Source organism: Salvelinus namaycush, chromosome 10 (genome assembly GCF_016432855.1).
Source record: "Salvelinus namaycush isolate Seneca chromosome 10, SaNama_1.0, whole genome shotgun sequence".
NCBI lineage: Eukaryota > Metazoa > Chordata > Actinopteri > Salmoniformes > Salmonidae > Salvelinus > Salvelinus namaycush.
In genome coordinates this window covers 44,414,558-44,430,788 of record NC_052316.1, presented here as the reverse complement: position 1 = coordinate 44,430,788, position 16,231 = coordinate 44,414,558, and the positions used below count along the sequence as shown (strand labels likewise).

Genomic DNA, 16,231 nt, shown 5'->3' with positions numbered 1-16,231 from the left:
GGAATGTTAAACGGGTTTGTAAATAATGAAACATGTAGCCTGGGTTCCAGTCTTTTTCTGTTTAAATAGTGAACTTGTCATTCTATTGACAAACAATGCCATGCAGTGATTTATCTTTTGTATACTGGTAGTTAAATGCAGAAAAGCTTAATGGCAGAGGAAGCCCATTAGGGATGTTCCCTGAACAGCACAGTGTAATTGCTCGGCTCTGTGCAGTTCCAGCAAGGCTGTTTGAATAACAAAGTTGCATCCCTGTCCATATCAAAGGTTTATGAGGTGGATTAGGCACATCCATCACATGTACTATCTTCATCACTCCTATGCTCATCTTCATACAAAACCACTCAAACCCACCTCAACATCACTGTCTCAAACCCACCTCAACAACACTGTCTCAAACCCACCTCAACATCACTGTCTCAAACCCACCTCAACATCACTGTCTCAAACCCACCTCAACATCACTGTCTCAAACCCACCTCAACAACACTGTCTCAAACCCACCTCAACAACACTGTCTCAAACCCACCTCAACAACACTGTCTCAAACCCACCTCAACAACACTGTCTCAAACCCACCTCAACAACACTGTCTCAAACCCACCTCAACATCACTGTCTCAAACCCACCTCAACATCACTGTCTCTAACCCTGAGTGGGCCTTTATACCTCCACCATCGTCGGCTGTCACACACAGACATATCTCCCCTTTTGGGTGTATTGATACAGCTGTGATGTAATCAGGGTGGTTGTTATGGTGACGGCTCTAGATTTGTCTCCAATCGTCCTGTTGCTATCCTCTGAGGTGCCATGGTGAAGATAACAGGGCTTATCTATACAAATACACATGCAGTAGCTTGGACCAGATACTGTTTTATTTTCACAGTCACATCTGACGCAACGTTTTCCTGGCATTGTGAGAACAGTAATGTGTATCTTCAGGTCAGAGTTTAACAACCTTTAAAAAAAGAAATCTTTACCTGCACCCGCTTATACCACCCCAACCCACTTCTAGGTACTTTAGCCAGGGCTATGTGTTTTGCCTTATTCTAGGCAATAAAAGCATTACTATCCTTATATAGGTATTGTATAGTACAAATGTAGTGTTATTAACAACAAAAATTAACTTGCATTTCTTTAGTGGTCTGACTTATACTTTCTTTCTCAAGAAAAGCAAAATGTTTCTTTTTTTGTTTTCTATTTTTTAACATTCTCTCTCTCTCGCATTTCACATCTTGTTGAATGAGATAGGCGATGCTCTGCTGCCAACATAGTCAGAACTATTTACGTACTTAGGCTCTGATTACTGTAGCACCATTATAGGTTACTTCAGTATACTTTTCCCCCCGGCATTGTCACTATGTTTTTATGAGTGCGGGGTTTCATATAGAGGTCAGGTTTATAGAAACATTTATCCTCAATACTGTTGCGTCTGGATGTGGATTTGTATTGTTAGGTATAAAGCTTGTTTTCTTTTAATCTTGTGTACTTGTAGAAAAATAGGAGTCAGTTGATGCATTAGTGATGTTTATTTTATTTTGTTGAGGCTAAGAACAACACCCACCTCAACAACTATCTTCCGTCATGGCATAGACAGACAATGCTGTCAATCCCTTTCTTTCTGAGGAACACACAGTCAGGTCTCAAACATAATGCTTACAGACAGACAGAGAGAGAGAGAGAGAGGCAGACAGACAGAGAAAGAGAGAGAGGCAGACAGACGGAGAAAGAGAGAGAGGCAGACAGGTGAATGTGAAAACGGTTTAGAGGTAGCTAAATATCTGACATGCAGAAACCTGTGAATTCCAAAGAACAACATAACTAGCTTTGTATTCTTGTTTGTTGTTCTTGCCAGTGTCAGTGGGTCATTAGTAGGTATTAAGAATAATCAGTTCTGTGTTTCAGTTCCATGGAGACAAGGGACTGGTTACGCAGCTGCTTTGAAGAGGGGGTCCTCAGCAAAGAGCTCCTTCACGAAGTTGTCCTCATCCTTGACCTCAGCAGGGCACTGAGCAGACACAGTGGTGGGGAAGGGCAGGATGGTGGGCTGGCTCATCCCAGGGATCTTTGGGTCTTGGACCATGGGCAGAGTGGCGCCCTTCTCACCCACAGGCTGTTCGGGGAAGGAGGGCAGGGTCATGGGCAGGCCCAGGGCGGGGAGGACGGTCACGGTTCCTTGGGGAGGGTGACGGGACTCGGTCCCGTGTGGGTGCTCGTGGTGATGGTGGTGGTGCTCGTGCTCGTGCAGGTGAACGTGCTTGTGGTCGTGATCCAAGGCTAGCTCATGGTCATGCTCGTGAGTGTGGCCCTCGCCATCGTGCTTGTAGTTGTGATGCTGGTGCGGTCCGGTGTCAGTGCTGTGGTTATGGGCCTTGGCGTGGTGGGTGTGACCGTGGTCGTGACCGCCAGCAGCTCTATCGCCATGAGAGTGACCATGGGCACCATCTTTATGATCATGGGCGTGGGCGCCGTCGTGTTTGTGGTCTTTGGTGTGGTTGTGAGCGTGGTCGTGAGCATGGTCGTGAGCGCCGGAGGCATCATGGGTGTGGTCTTTGCCGTGTTTTCCAGACTGAAGGGTGTGGCTGTGGTCGGTCTCTCCTCCCAACAGGTGAGCTGCCTTCTCCTTCTTTGAGTTCTGCAGGACAACAAACAACCACAATCACAGCATCATCAATCAATCAATCAATCAATACACATGATCAGTAACCTCATTAGTCATTTAACACCAAAAGATATAAACCCAGATGAAGACCTAATAACTGAAATGGTGCTTTGAACCATTAAACACACTGTGGAGCATACAAGAACACTGTGGAGCCTACAAGAACACTGTGGAGCATACAAGAACACTGTGGAGCATACAAGAACACTGTGGAGCATACAAGAACACTGTGGAGCATACAAGAACACTGTGGAGCCTACAAGAACACTGTGGAGCCTACAAGAACACTGTGGAGCATACAAGAACACTGTGGAGCATACAAGAACACTGTGGAGCATACAAGAACACTGTGGAGCATACAAGAACACTGTGGAGCATACAAGAACACTGTGGAGCATACAAGAACACTGTGGAGCCTAAAAGAACACTGTGGAGCATACAAGAACACTGTGGAGCATACAAGAACACTGTGGAGCCTACAAGAACACTGTGGAGCCTACAAGAACACTGTGGAGCCTACAAAAACACTGTGGAGCCTACAAGAACACTGTGGAGCATACAAGAACACTGTGGAGCATACCTCATTCTCAAAGACCTCACAGTTGACCGAGACAATATCCTGGCCTTTCATGTCGTGAGAGTGGGAGCCCTTGCAGTGTCCTTTGTGCTGTGGAGAAGAGACAGGCAGACATTAAAATGCTGGTTCTTACATAGTTCTTACATAGTTGTTACATTGTTATTACAGGTTTTTACACTGTTAAACACTATGTAGACTATAATTCAGGTGTAATAATGCTGCTACTACATGGTTTATGCTGTTTGACAAAAACATCAACGGTACTGTCATTCACTTACTGCAAACTCGCAGTCCATCAGAGGACACTTGGAGGCTGCGGAAAGGTCGGTGGTGTTGGCACAGGTAGTCTCCTGGATGGTGAACTCTGCAAAGTAGAAGGTTGCCATGCCCATCTGGAATACCAAGCAACAGAGGTCAGTGAGTAATGACAACAAGGTCATTACACCACAATATGAAACCAGTTCATTTGCTGCTATAAAAGGGGATTCATTGTTTTGTTGAATTGTTATGTTGTGTTGTGGTGTTGGTTTTATATTATGCTATATTGGGATGTGTTGTGTAGTGTTGTGTAGTGTTGTGTTCCTCATTGGGGTGTGTTGTGTAGTGTTGTGTAGTGTTGTGTTCCTCATTGGGGTGTGTTGTGTAGTGTTGTGTAGTGTTGTGTAGTGTTGTGTTCCTCATTGGGGTGTGTAGTGTTGTGTAGTGTTGTGTTCCTCATTGGGGTGTGTTGTGTAGTGTTGTGTTCCTCATTGGGGTGTGTAGTGTTGTGTAGTGTTGTGTAGTGTTGTGTTCCTCATTGGGGTGTGTAGTGTTGTGTAGTGTTGTGTTCCTCATTGGGGTGTGTAGTGTTGTGTAGTGTTGTGTTCCTCATTGGGGTGTGTAGTGTTGTGTAGTGTTGTGTTCCTCATTGGGGTGTGTAGTGTTGTGTAGTGTTGTGTAGTGTTGTGTTCCTCATTGGGGTGTGTAGTGTTGTGTAGTGTTGTGTTCCTCATTGGGGTGTGTAGTGTTGTGTAGTGTTGTGTTCCTCATTGGGGTGTGTAGTGTTGTGTAGTGTTGTGTTCCTCATTGGGGTGTGTAGTGTTGTGTAGTGTTGTGTAGTGTTGTGTTCCTCATTGGGGTGTGTTGTGTAGTGTAGTATTCTGACCGATGCCCGTGCACGGGTGATGTTGAGGATGGCGAAGTGATTGGCCAAGCCGCTGTCCTTGTTGAACTTCTCCATGGACAGGGTGGCCGTCTTCAGGATCTCCTGGTGGTCCTTGGGCATGGCAGAGGGACAGTCTGGGCACTGCTTAGCCACTTTCGCCGCAGCCGCTGGGAACGGACATACACATAGGTACACTGTTTAGAAAGGGTCTTTCATTGGTCAAACATGAAGCGTGTTATATGGTTATTAGCAGACGCTTTAATACGCAGTCATTTATATTTAACATATATTCAGTATATGTGGTACATATATGGGAATCAAAACTCCGATGTATCGAACACCGTGCTCCCACAGAGTCATCAGAACCACATGACAAACAACATCACCCAACTACTACACGGTGGATGGATGCAATGTGCTGTTGTTTAGTGGGAAGCACTGTAATGAGTGTTTTGGAGAGGACCAAGCCGTGGACTTTACCTGGTCTGACCACACAGTTGTACTTGTACAGACGAACCACTCTATGGACTCTGTTCATGTAGATAACAGCCTTGCATTGACCGTAGACCTGTGAGTAAATACATACAAGACAAAAAAACAGATTAAACACGGGACGATTTTGATCCAAGGCCCTGGGTAAAGTCAATATTCAGACATACAGTAATCCTCCAGGCATCGTGTGTGTGTGTGTGTGTGTGTGTGTGTGTGTGTGTGTGTGTGTGTGCGTGTGTGTGTTTGGTGTGTGTGTGTGTGTGTGTGTGTGTGTGTGTGTGTGTGTGTGTGTGTGTGTGTGTGTGTGTGTGCGTGTGTGTGTGTGTTTGGTGTGTGTGTGTGTGTGTGTGTGTGTGTGTGTGTGTGTGTGCGTGTGTGTGTTTGGTGCGTGTGTTTGGTGCGTGTGTTTGGTGTGTGTGTGTGTGTGTGTGTGTGTGTGTGTGTGTGTGTTTGGTGCGTGTGTTTGGTGCGTGTGTTTGGTGTGTGTGTGTGTGTGTGTGTGTGTGTGTGTGTGTGTGTGTGTGTGTGTGTGTGTGTGCGTGTGTGTGTGTTTGGTGTGTGTGTGTGTGTGTGTGTGTGTGTGCGTGTGTGTGTTTGGTGTGTGTGTGTGTGTGTGTGTGTGTGTGTGTGTGTGTGTGTGTGTGTGTGTGTGTGCGTGTGTGTGTGTGTTTGGTGTGTGTGTGTGTGTGTGTGTGTGTGTGTGTGTGTGTGCGTGTGTGTGTTTGGTGCGTGTGTTTGGTGCGTGTGTGTGTGTGTGTGTGTGTGTGTGTGTGTGTGTGTGTGTGTGTGTGTGTGTGTTTGGTGCGTGTGTTTGGTGCGTGTGTTTGGTGTGTGTGTGTGTGTGTGTGTGTGTTTGGTGCGTGTGTTTGGTGTGTGTGTGTGTGTGTGTGTGTGTGTGTGTGTTTGGTGCGTGTGTTTGGTGTGTGTGTGTGTGTGTGTGTGTGTGTGTGTGTGTGTGTGTGTGTGTGTGTGTGTGTGTGTGTGTGTGTGTGTGTGTGTGTGTGTGTGTGTGTTGGGTTCTTACCGGTGTGTTCTCAGCCTTGGGGACCTCACAGTCCTTTGCGTTTTTCTTGCTGACCACGTGACAGTCGGTCTCCAGCACATCCATGGTCAGGTAGAATACAACCCCTGTTTCCCCCTGAAACAGAGATAGAAATACAGACCAATCAGCACAGAGGAGTCAACATTCATTCCCCTGTGGCTGGTACTGAAAAACAAAGACAAGGGGATTGAAAGAATACTTCTTAAAAAAAAATATATATACAATCGTCTTTGAAGTCACCATCTATAACTTCACATTCTAGTCAAATCCCCCTGCCCCTGCTCTTAGAAAAGGCCTTGCTGACAGTGTATGAATCTGTCTCATCTGTCTTACTACCTATAAAACAGAGAATATCTCAGACGACATTGTATTGTATGATACTTTTTAGATCCCAATTTCTGTTATCTCCATTTAAACACTGCGTGAAAATCTGAAAACTGACAACCTATTGAAGCACATTGCATTTAAAAACAGAGTATGTTACGGGGCTTTCTTCTTTAGGACAGTAGCTAAATCATGTCCCCTTTTTAACTTAGTGTAGTACCACGCATGTAGAGTTACAGTGAAAAAATATAGAAGCAACAGAACTCACATGCTCCATCTGGTTGACGTTGCTGAGGCGGTGGAGACCGAACACGTAGCCCTCTGTGCGGTCCTTGTTGATCTTGTCTAGGGCCTGTCCTGCTGCTCCCAGGGCCACGGCGTCCTGGCACGACCCGGGCTTCATGCCGGCTTCCAGGGGGGCGGCGTGAGCATACACACACGCCAGCAACAACAAGGCACACTGCTTCATCATGATGGAGGTCCGAGGGGCCGCTGGCTGTCTCACACACGCTGAACGGGCTGGTGAGGTGAGGAGAGGTGTGGAGAGATGGTTCAGTAGGGCTGATATATATACAGCTCCATGTACCCCCTCCAACCCCACACACTCTTCACAACACTGTTCTGGGTCCCACCCCCCAACACCAGGTAAACATGACCCCTAACCTCCCCACGATGCCCCTCTGTGATCCTATCAAGGAATGTGGTCCCTATCAGTCCCATAGGGCCCCTATCAGTCCCATTGTAATCTACCCAGAAACTCGGAGCCCTGTCAGAAGCTATAGGTAACAGTGACCAGGAATGTCTTATCGTGCTCTTTTAAGTGTTAAGTATCAAAAACCGTGAACAGATTTTTGGTTTCACCAGTAGGAATGTCCTTGGAATTGTCCCTTTTCAGGGTGTTACTCAGTTTTGGGGAAGCTACTCTGAAAATAAAGTTGACCATGCTACCAATTACAGTACTTCATACTTGGAAGAAGATAAGCTACACTATAGCTACCCTTAACAAAAAATATTATTAATTTAACTAAAGTTACTTTGAAAAAGTAGTTCACTTACATCCTTTCCCAAACTACTTAGTGAAACATGATCCCCATGGAAATCTTGTCATGATGTGTGTTTTGTCCTATATTTTTATTTTATTTAAACATTTTAATCCCAGCCCCCGTCCCCGCAGGAGGCCTTTTGGTAGGTCGCCATTGTAAATAAGAATGTGTTCTTAACTGACTTGCCTAGTTAAATAAAGGTTCAATAAAGGTTAAATTAATAAATAGATTTTTTTTTAAAGCTACGACCTTTGTCTTTCACTTGGAATAGTTTATTTATGTCTGAGTAAAAAACACTTTCCAACCCATACGATCTATTACATAATATAGTATAATAAACAATATACAAATATGACGTTGTCATAGTGAATTCATGACATGTGAATGAATAAGCCTGTCCATACTTTATAACATGTCTATATATAGTTACAATCAGCTTTAGGAGCATCTTCCCACACGGACCTTATGTGGGGGCTACATTAAACCAGCTAAACCAGCTTTAAACCAGCTGTAGCCCCCAAATTACATTCAGATACTCTACTATTAAAGGCTGTACTTAAACATAAGAGAAGATAAACTAAAGAGTCTGTGTTGTGGTCCTCCCATTTCACTTTCACTGTTGGGCCACATACCCAATGCCATACTCAATGCAGGGATATGAACACAACTCTAACCCTGTGCGGATTTCATGTGGCTGGCAAAATTCTGGCGCATATTCACCCCAAAAAATTGACCGGATCACTTTTGTCAAGAAGTTGATCAACGTTGGTCACCGCCTTTCAAAGTGTGTTGCATTATGGGTATAAAAATGGTCCGATTTGCAACGACTACATGTTGACTGCATGACCTTTACAAAAATCACGTGATTAATGGTCATGAAATTTCGACTGCAGTCGACTGGAAATTTCTCCTGTTGCTCCTCACCAACTGAAAAGTCGGAACCAAAGCATTGTGGGAGACAACCTTTTCTGGGGTTTTTTGGAAGCAAAAGGCACCACATGCTCATAAATGGTTGATGTCACCACCTATAATTGGTTATTAACTTATTAACAATGCATGTTTACTGTTTTGGGTGGATGAGTATTCAGAGCTTAAAATACATCTGTATCCTTACAATCTAATTACATAACCCTACATGTGATCCAGCTTTCTAACATAAATAAATAAAATATCCTACTTGCGACAATATAGCTAATGTATTTATCTAGATGTTACTGTTATAGCCTGTAATGTATCTTGTCTGTAATATTGTTGTCACCAAACACATTCTAATGTGTCGATCTGTTTATTAAGTGTGAATCAAATGTAACATATTGTACGCTAGTTACTGTAGGGATTTATACACTGGCAATTTTAGAGGCTTTATCTGTGTCTGGGAAACCGGCCCTTAATGAGCAAGTACCCCAGACAGTGGGGCTGCAGGTAGCCTAATGGTTAGAGCGTTGGGCCAGTAACCGTAAGGTTGCTGGATCAAACTCCTGAGCTGACAAGGTAAATATCTGTCGCTCTGCCCCTGAACAAGGCAGTTAACCCTCTGTTACCCGGTAGGCTGTCATTGTAAATAAGAATTTGTAACTAGGCAAGTCAGTTAACTTGCCTAGTTAAATATAAAAATAAAAGACACGAGTTGTGGGGTCAATAGCAAGTGCATATTACTGCTTGGCATATTGGTTACCCAGTACGGGAACTGATGTAGTTTAATCCTGTTCATATTGTTTACCCAGGACGTGATGTAGTCTAATCCTGTTCATATTGTTTACCCAGTAACTGATGTAGTCTAATCCTGTTCATATTGTTTACCCAGTACGTGATGTAGTCTAATCCTGTTCATATTGTTTACCCAGGACGTGATGTAGTCTAATCCTGTTCATATTGTTTACCCAGGACGTGATGTAGTCTAATCCTGATCATATTGTTTACCCAGTAACTGATGTAGTCTAATCCTGTTCATATTGTTTACCCAGGACGTGATGTAGTCTAATCCTGTTCCTATTGTTTACCCAGTAACTGATGTAGTCTAATCCTGTTCATATTGTTTACCCAGGACGTGATGTAGTCTAATCCTGTTCATATTGTTTACCCAGCAACTGATGTAGTCTAATCCTGTTCATATTGTTTACCCAGTAACTGATGTAGTCTAATCCTGTTCATATTGTTTACCCAGGACGTGATGTAGTCTAATCCTGTTCCTATTGTTTACCCAGTAACTGATGTAGTCTAATCCTGTTCATATTGTTTACCCAGGACGTGATGTAGTCTAATCCTGTTCATATTGTTTACCCAGTAACTGATGTAGTCTAATCCTGTTCATATTGTTTACCCAGTAACTGATGTAGTCTAATCCTGTTCATATTGTTTACCCAGTAACTGATGTAGTCTAATCCTGTTCATATTGTTTACCCAGTAATTGATGTAGTCTAATCCTGTTCATATTGTTTACCCAGGACGTGATGTAGTCTAATCCTGTTCATATTGTTTACCCAGTAATTGATGTAGTCTAATCCTGTTCATATTGTTACCCAGTAACTGGTGTAGTCTAATCCTGTTCATATTGTTTACCCAGTAATTGATGTAGTCTAATCCTGTTCATATTGTTTACCCAGGACGTGATGTAGTCTAATCCTGTTCATATTGTTTACCCAGTAACTGATGTAGTCTAATCCTGTTCATATTGTTCCCCAGGACGTGATGTAGTCTAATCCTGTTCATATTGTTTACCCAGTAATTGATGTAGTCTAATCCTGTTCATATTGTTTACCCAGTAATTGATGTAGTCTAATCCTATTCATATTGTTTACCCAGTAACTGATGTAGTCTAATCCTGTTCATATTGTTTACCCAGTAATTGATGTAGTCTAATCCTGTTCATATTGTTTACCCAGGACGTGATGTAGTCTAATCCTGTTCATATTGTTTACCCAGGACGTGATGTAGTCTAATCCTGTTCATATTGTTTACCCAGTACGTGATGTAGTCTAATCCTGTTCATATTGTTTACCCAGGACGTGATGTAGTCCTAATCCTGTTCATATTGTTACCCAGTAATTGATGTAGTCTAATCCTGTTCATATTGTTTACCCAGTAACTGATGTAGTCTAATCCTGTTCATATTGTTTACCAAGTACGGGAACTGATGTAGTCTAATCCTGTTCATATTGTTACCCAGTAACTGATGTAGTCTAATCCTGTTCATATTGTTACCCAGGACGTGATGTAGTCTAATCCTGTTCATATTGTTTACCCAGTAACTGATGTAGTCTAATCCTGTTCATATTGTTTACCCAGTAATTGATGTAGTCTAATCCTGTTCATATTGTTTACCCAGTACGTGATGTAGTCTAATCCTGTTCATATTGTTTACCCAGTAATTGATGTAGTCTAATCCTGTTCATATTGTTTACCCAGGACGTGATGTAGTCTAATCCTGTTCATATTGTTTACCCAGGACGTGATGTAGTCTAATCCTGTTCATATTGTTTACCCAGTAACTGATGTAGTCTCATCCTGTTCATATTGTTTACCCAGTAATTGATGTAGTCTAATCCTGTTCATATTGTTTACCCAGGACGTGATGTAGTCTAATCCTGTTCATATTGTTTACCCAGGACGTGATGTAGTCTAATCCTGTTCATATTGTTTACCCAGTACGTGATGTAGTCTAATCCTGTTCATATTGTTTACCCAGTAACTGATGTAGTCTAATCCTGTTCATATTGTTTACCCAGGACGTGATGTAGTCTAATCCTGATCATATTGTTTACCCAGGACGTGATGTAGTCTAATCCTGATCATATTGTTTACCCAGGACGTGATGTAGTCTAATCCTGTTCATATTGTTTACCCAGTAACTGATGTAGTCTAATCCTGTTCATATTGTTTACCCAGTACGTGAACTGATGTAGTCTAATCCTGTTCATATTGTTTACCCAGGACGTGATGTAGTTTAATCCTGTTCATATTGTTTACCCAGGACGTGATGTAGTCTAATCCTGTTCATATTGTTTACCCAGTAACTGATGTAGTCTAATCCTGTTCATATTGTTTACCCAGTAACTGATGTAGTCTAATCCTGTTCATATTGTTTACCCAGTAACTGATGTAGTCTAATCCTGTTCATATTGTTTACCCAGTAACTGATGTAGTCTAATCCTGTTCATATTGTTTACCCAGGACGTGATGTAGTCTAATCCTGTTCATATTGTTTACCCAGGACGTGAACTGATGTAGTCTAATCCTGTTCATATTGTTTACCCAGTACGTGATGTAGTCTAATCCTGTTCATATTGTTTACCCAGGACGTGATGTAGTCTAATCCTGTTCATATTGTTTACCCAGTAACTGATGTAGTCTAATCCTGTTCATATTGTTTACCCAGTAATTGATGTAGACTAATCCTGTTCATATTGTTTACCCAGTAATTGATGTAGTCTAATCCTGTTCATATTGTTTACCCAGTAATTGATGTAGTCTAATCCTGTTCATATTGTTTACCCAGTAATTGATGTAGTCTAATCCTGTTCATATTGTTTACCCAGTAACTGATGTAGTCTAATCCTGTTCATATTGTTTACCCAGTACGTGATGTAGTCTAATCCTGTTCATATTGTTTACCCAGTAACTGATGTAGTCTAATCCTGTTCATATTGTTTACCCAGTAACTGATGTAGTCTAATCCTGTTCATATTGTTTACCCAGTAATTGATGTAGTCTAATCCTGTTCATATTGTTTACCCAGGACGTGATGTAGTCTAATCCTGTTCATATTGTTTACCCAGTAATTGATGTAGTCTAATCCTGTTCATATTGTTACCCAGTAACTGGTGTAGTCTAATCCTGTTCATATTGTTTACCCAGTAATTGATGTAGTCTAATCCTGTTCATATTGTTTACCCAGGACGTGATGTAGTCTAATCCTGTTCATATTGTTTACCCAGTAACTGATGTAGTCTAATCCTGTTCATATTGTTCCCCAGGACGTGATGTAGTCTAATCCTGTTCATATTGTTTACCCAGTAATTGATGTAGTCTAATCCTGTTCATATTGTTTACCCAGTAATTGATGTAGTCTAATCCTGTTCATATTGTTTACCCAGGACGTGATGTAGTCTAATCCTGTTCATATTGTTTACCCAGGACGTGATGTAGTCTAATCCTGTTCATATTGTTTACCCAGTAATTGATGTAGTCTAATCCTGTTCATATTGTTACCCAGGACGTGATGTAGTCTAATCCTGTTCATATTGTTTACCCAGGACGTGATGTAGTCTAATCCTGTTCATATTGTTTACCCAGTACGGGAACTGATGTAGTCTAATCCTGTTCATATTGTTTACCCAGTAATTGATGTAGTCTAATCCTGTTCATATTGTTTACCCAGGACGTGATGTAGTCTAATCCTGTTCATATTGTTTACCCAGTAACTGATGTAGTCTAATCCTGTTCATATTGTTCCCCAGGACGTGATGTAGTCTAATCCTGTTCATATTGTTTACCCAGTAATTGATGTAGTCTAATCCTGTTCATATTGTTTACCCAGTAATTGATGTAGTCTAATCCTATTCATATTGTTTACCCAGTAACTGATGTAGTCTAATCCTGTTCATATTGTTTACCCAGTAATTGATGTAGTCTAATCCTGTTCATATTGTTTACCCAGGACGTGATGTAGTCTAATCCTGTTCATATTGTTTACCCAGGACGTGATGTAGTCTAATCCTGTTCATACTGTTTACCCAGTACGTGATGTAGTCTAATCCTGTTCATATTGTTTACCCAGGACGTGATGTAGTCCTAATCCTGTTCATATTGTTACCCAGTAATTGATGTAGTCTAATCCTGTTCATATTGTTTACCCAGTAACTGATGTAGTCTAATCCTGTTCATATTGTTTACCCAGTACGGGAACTGATGTAGTCTAATCCTGTTCATATTGTTACCCAGTAACTGATGTAGTCTAATCCTGTTCATATTGTTACCCATGACGTGATGTAGTCTAATCCTGTTCATATTGTTTACCCAGTAACTGATGTAGTCTAATCCTGTTCATATTGTTTACCCAGTAATTGATGTAGTCTAATCCTGTTCATATTGTTTACCCAGTACGTGATGTAGTCTAATCCTGTTCATATTGTTTACCCAGTAATTGATGTAGTCTAATCCTGTTCATATTGTTTACCCAGGACGTGATGTAGTCTAATCCTGTTCATATTGTTTACCCAGGACGTGATGTAGTCTAATCCTGTTCATATTGTTTACCCAGTAACTGATGTAGTCTAATCCTGTTCATATTGTTTACCCAGTAATTGATGTAGTCTAATCCTGTTCATATTGTTTACCCAGGACGTGATGTAGTCTAATCCTGTTCATATTGTTTACCCAGGACGTGATGTAGTCTAATCCTGTTCATATTGTTTACCCAGTACGTGATGTAGTCTAATCCTGTTCATATTGTTTACCCAGTAACTGATGTAGTCTAATCCTGTTCATATTGTTTACCCAGGACGTGATGTAGTCTAATCCTGATCATATTGTTTACCCAGGATGTGATGTAGTCTAATCCTGATCATATTGTTTACCCAGGACGTGATGTAGTCTAATCCTGTTCATATTGTTTACCCAGTAACTGATGTAGTCTAATCCTGTTCATATTGTTTACCCAGTACGTGAACTGATGTAGTCTAATCCTGTTCATATTGTTTACCCAGGGCGTGATGTAGTCTAATCCTGTTCATATTGTTTACCCAGGACGTGATGTAGTCTAATCCTGTTCATATTGTTTACCCAGTAACTGATGTAGTCTAATCCTGTTCATATTGTTTACCCAGTAACTGATGTAGTCTAATCCTGTTCATATTGTTTACCCAGTAACTGATGTAGTCTAATCCTGTTCATATTGTTTACCCGGGACGTGATGTAGTCTAATCCTGTTCATATTGTTTACCCAGGACGTGAACTGATGTAGTCTAATCCTGTTCATATTGTTTACCCAGTACGTGATGTAGTCTAATCCTGTTCATATTGTTTACCCAGGACGTGATGTAGTCTAATCCTGTTCATATTGTTTACCCAGTAACTGATGTAGTCTAATCATGTTCATATTGTTTACCCAGTAATTGATGTAGACTAATCCTGTTCATATTGTTTACCCAGTAATTGATGTAGTCTAATCCTGTTCATATTGTTTACCCAGTAATTGATGTAGTCTAATCCTGTTCATATTGTTTACCCAGTAATTGATGTAGTCTAATCCTGTTCATATTGTTTACCCAGTAACTGATGTAGTCTAATCCTGTTCATATTGTTACCCAGTACGTGATGTAGTCTAAACCTGTTCATATTGTTACCCAGTAACTGGTGTAGTCTAATCCTGTTCATATTGTTTACCCAGTAATTGATGTAGTCTAATCCTGTTCATATTGTTTACCCAGGACGTGATGTAGTCTAATCCTGTTCATATTGTTTACCCAGTACGGGAACTGATGTAGTCTAATCCTGTTCATATTGTTTACCCAGTAATTGATGTAGTCTAATCCTGTTCATATTGTTTACCCAGTAATTGATGTAGTCTAATCCTGTTCATATTGTTTACCCAGTAACTGATGTAGTCTAATCCTGTTCATATTGTTACCCAGTACGTGATGTAGTCTAATCCTGTTCATATTGTTTACCCAGGACGTGATGTAGTCTAATCCTGTTCATATTGTTTACCCAGTAATTGATGTAGTCTAATCCTGTTCATATTGTTACCCAGGACGTGATGTAGTCTAATCCTGTTCATATTGTTTACCCAGGACGTGATGTAGTCTAATCCTGTTCATATTGTTTACCCAGTACGGGAACTGATGTAGTCTAATCCTGTTCATATTGTTTACCCAGTAATTGATGTAGTCTAATCCTGTTCATATTGTTTACCCAGTAACTGATGTAGTCTAATCCTGTTCATATTGTTTACCCAGTAACTGATGTAGTCTAATCCTGTTCATATTGTTTACCCAGTAACTGATGTAGTCTAATCCTGTTCATATTGTTTACCCAGTAACTGATGTAGTCTAATCCTGTTCATATTGTTTACCCAGGACGTGATGTAGTCTAATCCTGTTCATATTTTTTACCCAGTAACTGATGTAGTCTAATCCTGTTCATATTGTTTACCCAGTACGTGATGTAGTCTAATCCTGTTCATATTGTTTACCCAGTAACTGATGTAGTCTAATCCTGTTCATATTGTTTACCCAGTAACTGATGTAGTCTAATCCTGTTCATATTGTTCACCCAGTAACTGATGTAGTCTAATCCTGTTCATATTGTTTACCCAGTACGGGAACTGATGTAGTCTAATCATTTTCTGTACATTGAACGTTGTGTCCTTCATGCGATTGATTCATATTCTGTTTCTTTATATGCTTAATGACAAAAGCAACATAAAGGTTGAGAATTTAAGCAATATACTGCAGACTCTAGTGATGTTGACATGCGATCAATGACCATACAGTAAGAATCTTTGTGGACTCCATTTAATCACATCTGGTACAATTATATGTTACACAATCACAAATAATAAAGAGTAAGGTACAAGGGCATGAAGTAATGACACACAACAGAGCATATCCTATATGCTGCAAAAAACACCGTATTCTCATTCGAGTAGCCTATGCACTCACTACCTGGTTATATTTTGAGAAAATACCATAGAAGTCTTGTGAATGTTAGAAAGAGCTTGGGCTGGTATCAAATTTCGTCGGACCATGTTCAGCTTCGTGTTGGAGAAGTGGCATTTTGATAGCATTAATTTCATCGGCAAAAACAAAGGTGAATGACATGTCTGCCATTGTCGTGTTTCCTAGAAACAGCAGAAGTTGCCCGACTTTCGCCGCAGCACATGTACCTTCCTCAACTTTACTCATCGACTTCTGCCTACAGTCGGCTACTTTCGGCTTAGCACTCAAAC

The 16,231-nt window shown here is 41.1% G+C and overlaps 1 protein-coding gene across 1 annotated transcript; it reads right to left on the bottom strand.

Moving 5' to 3' along the window:
* Positions 1-1,510: 1,510 nt before the first annotated feature.
* fetub (fetuin B) lies at positions 1,511-6,794 on the bottom strand. Its single transcript, XM_039002945.1, has 7 exons — positions 6,510-6,794; positions 5,900-6,013; positions 4,864-4,951; positions 4,384-4,550; positions 3,518-3,631; positions 3,243-3,329; positions 1,511-2,635 (listed from the first exon to the last, which is right to left on the bottom strand). The coding sequence occupies exons 1-7, from the start codon at positions 6,711-6,713 to the stop codon at positions 1,928-1,930; spliced, it is 1,482 nt and encodes a 493-aa protein (XP_038858873.1). The 5' UTR covers positions 6,714-6,794; the 3' UTR covers positions 1,511-1,927.
* Between the last annotated feature and the right edge of the window lie 9,437 nt (positions 6,795-16,231).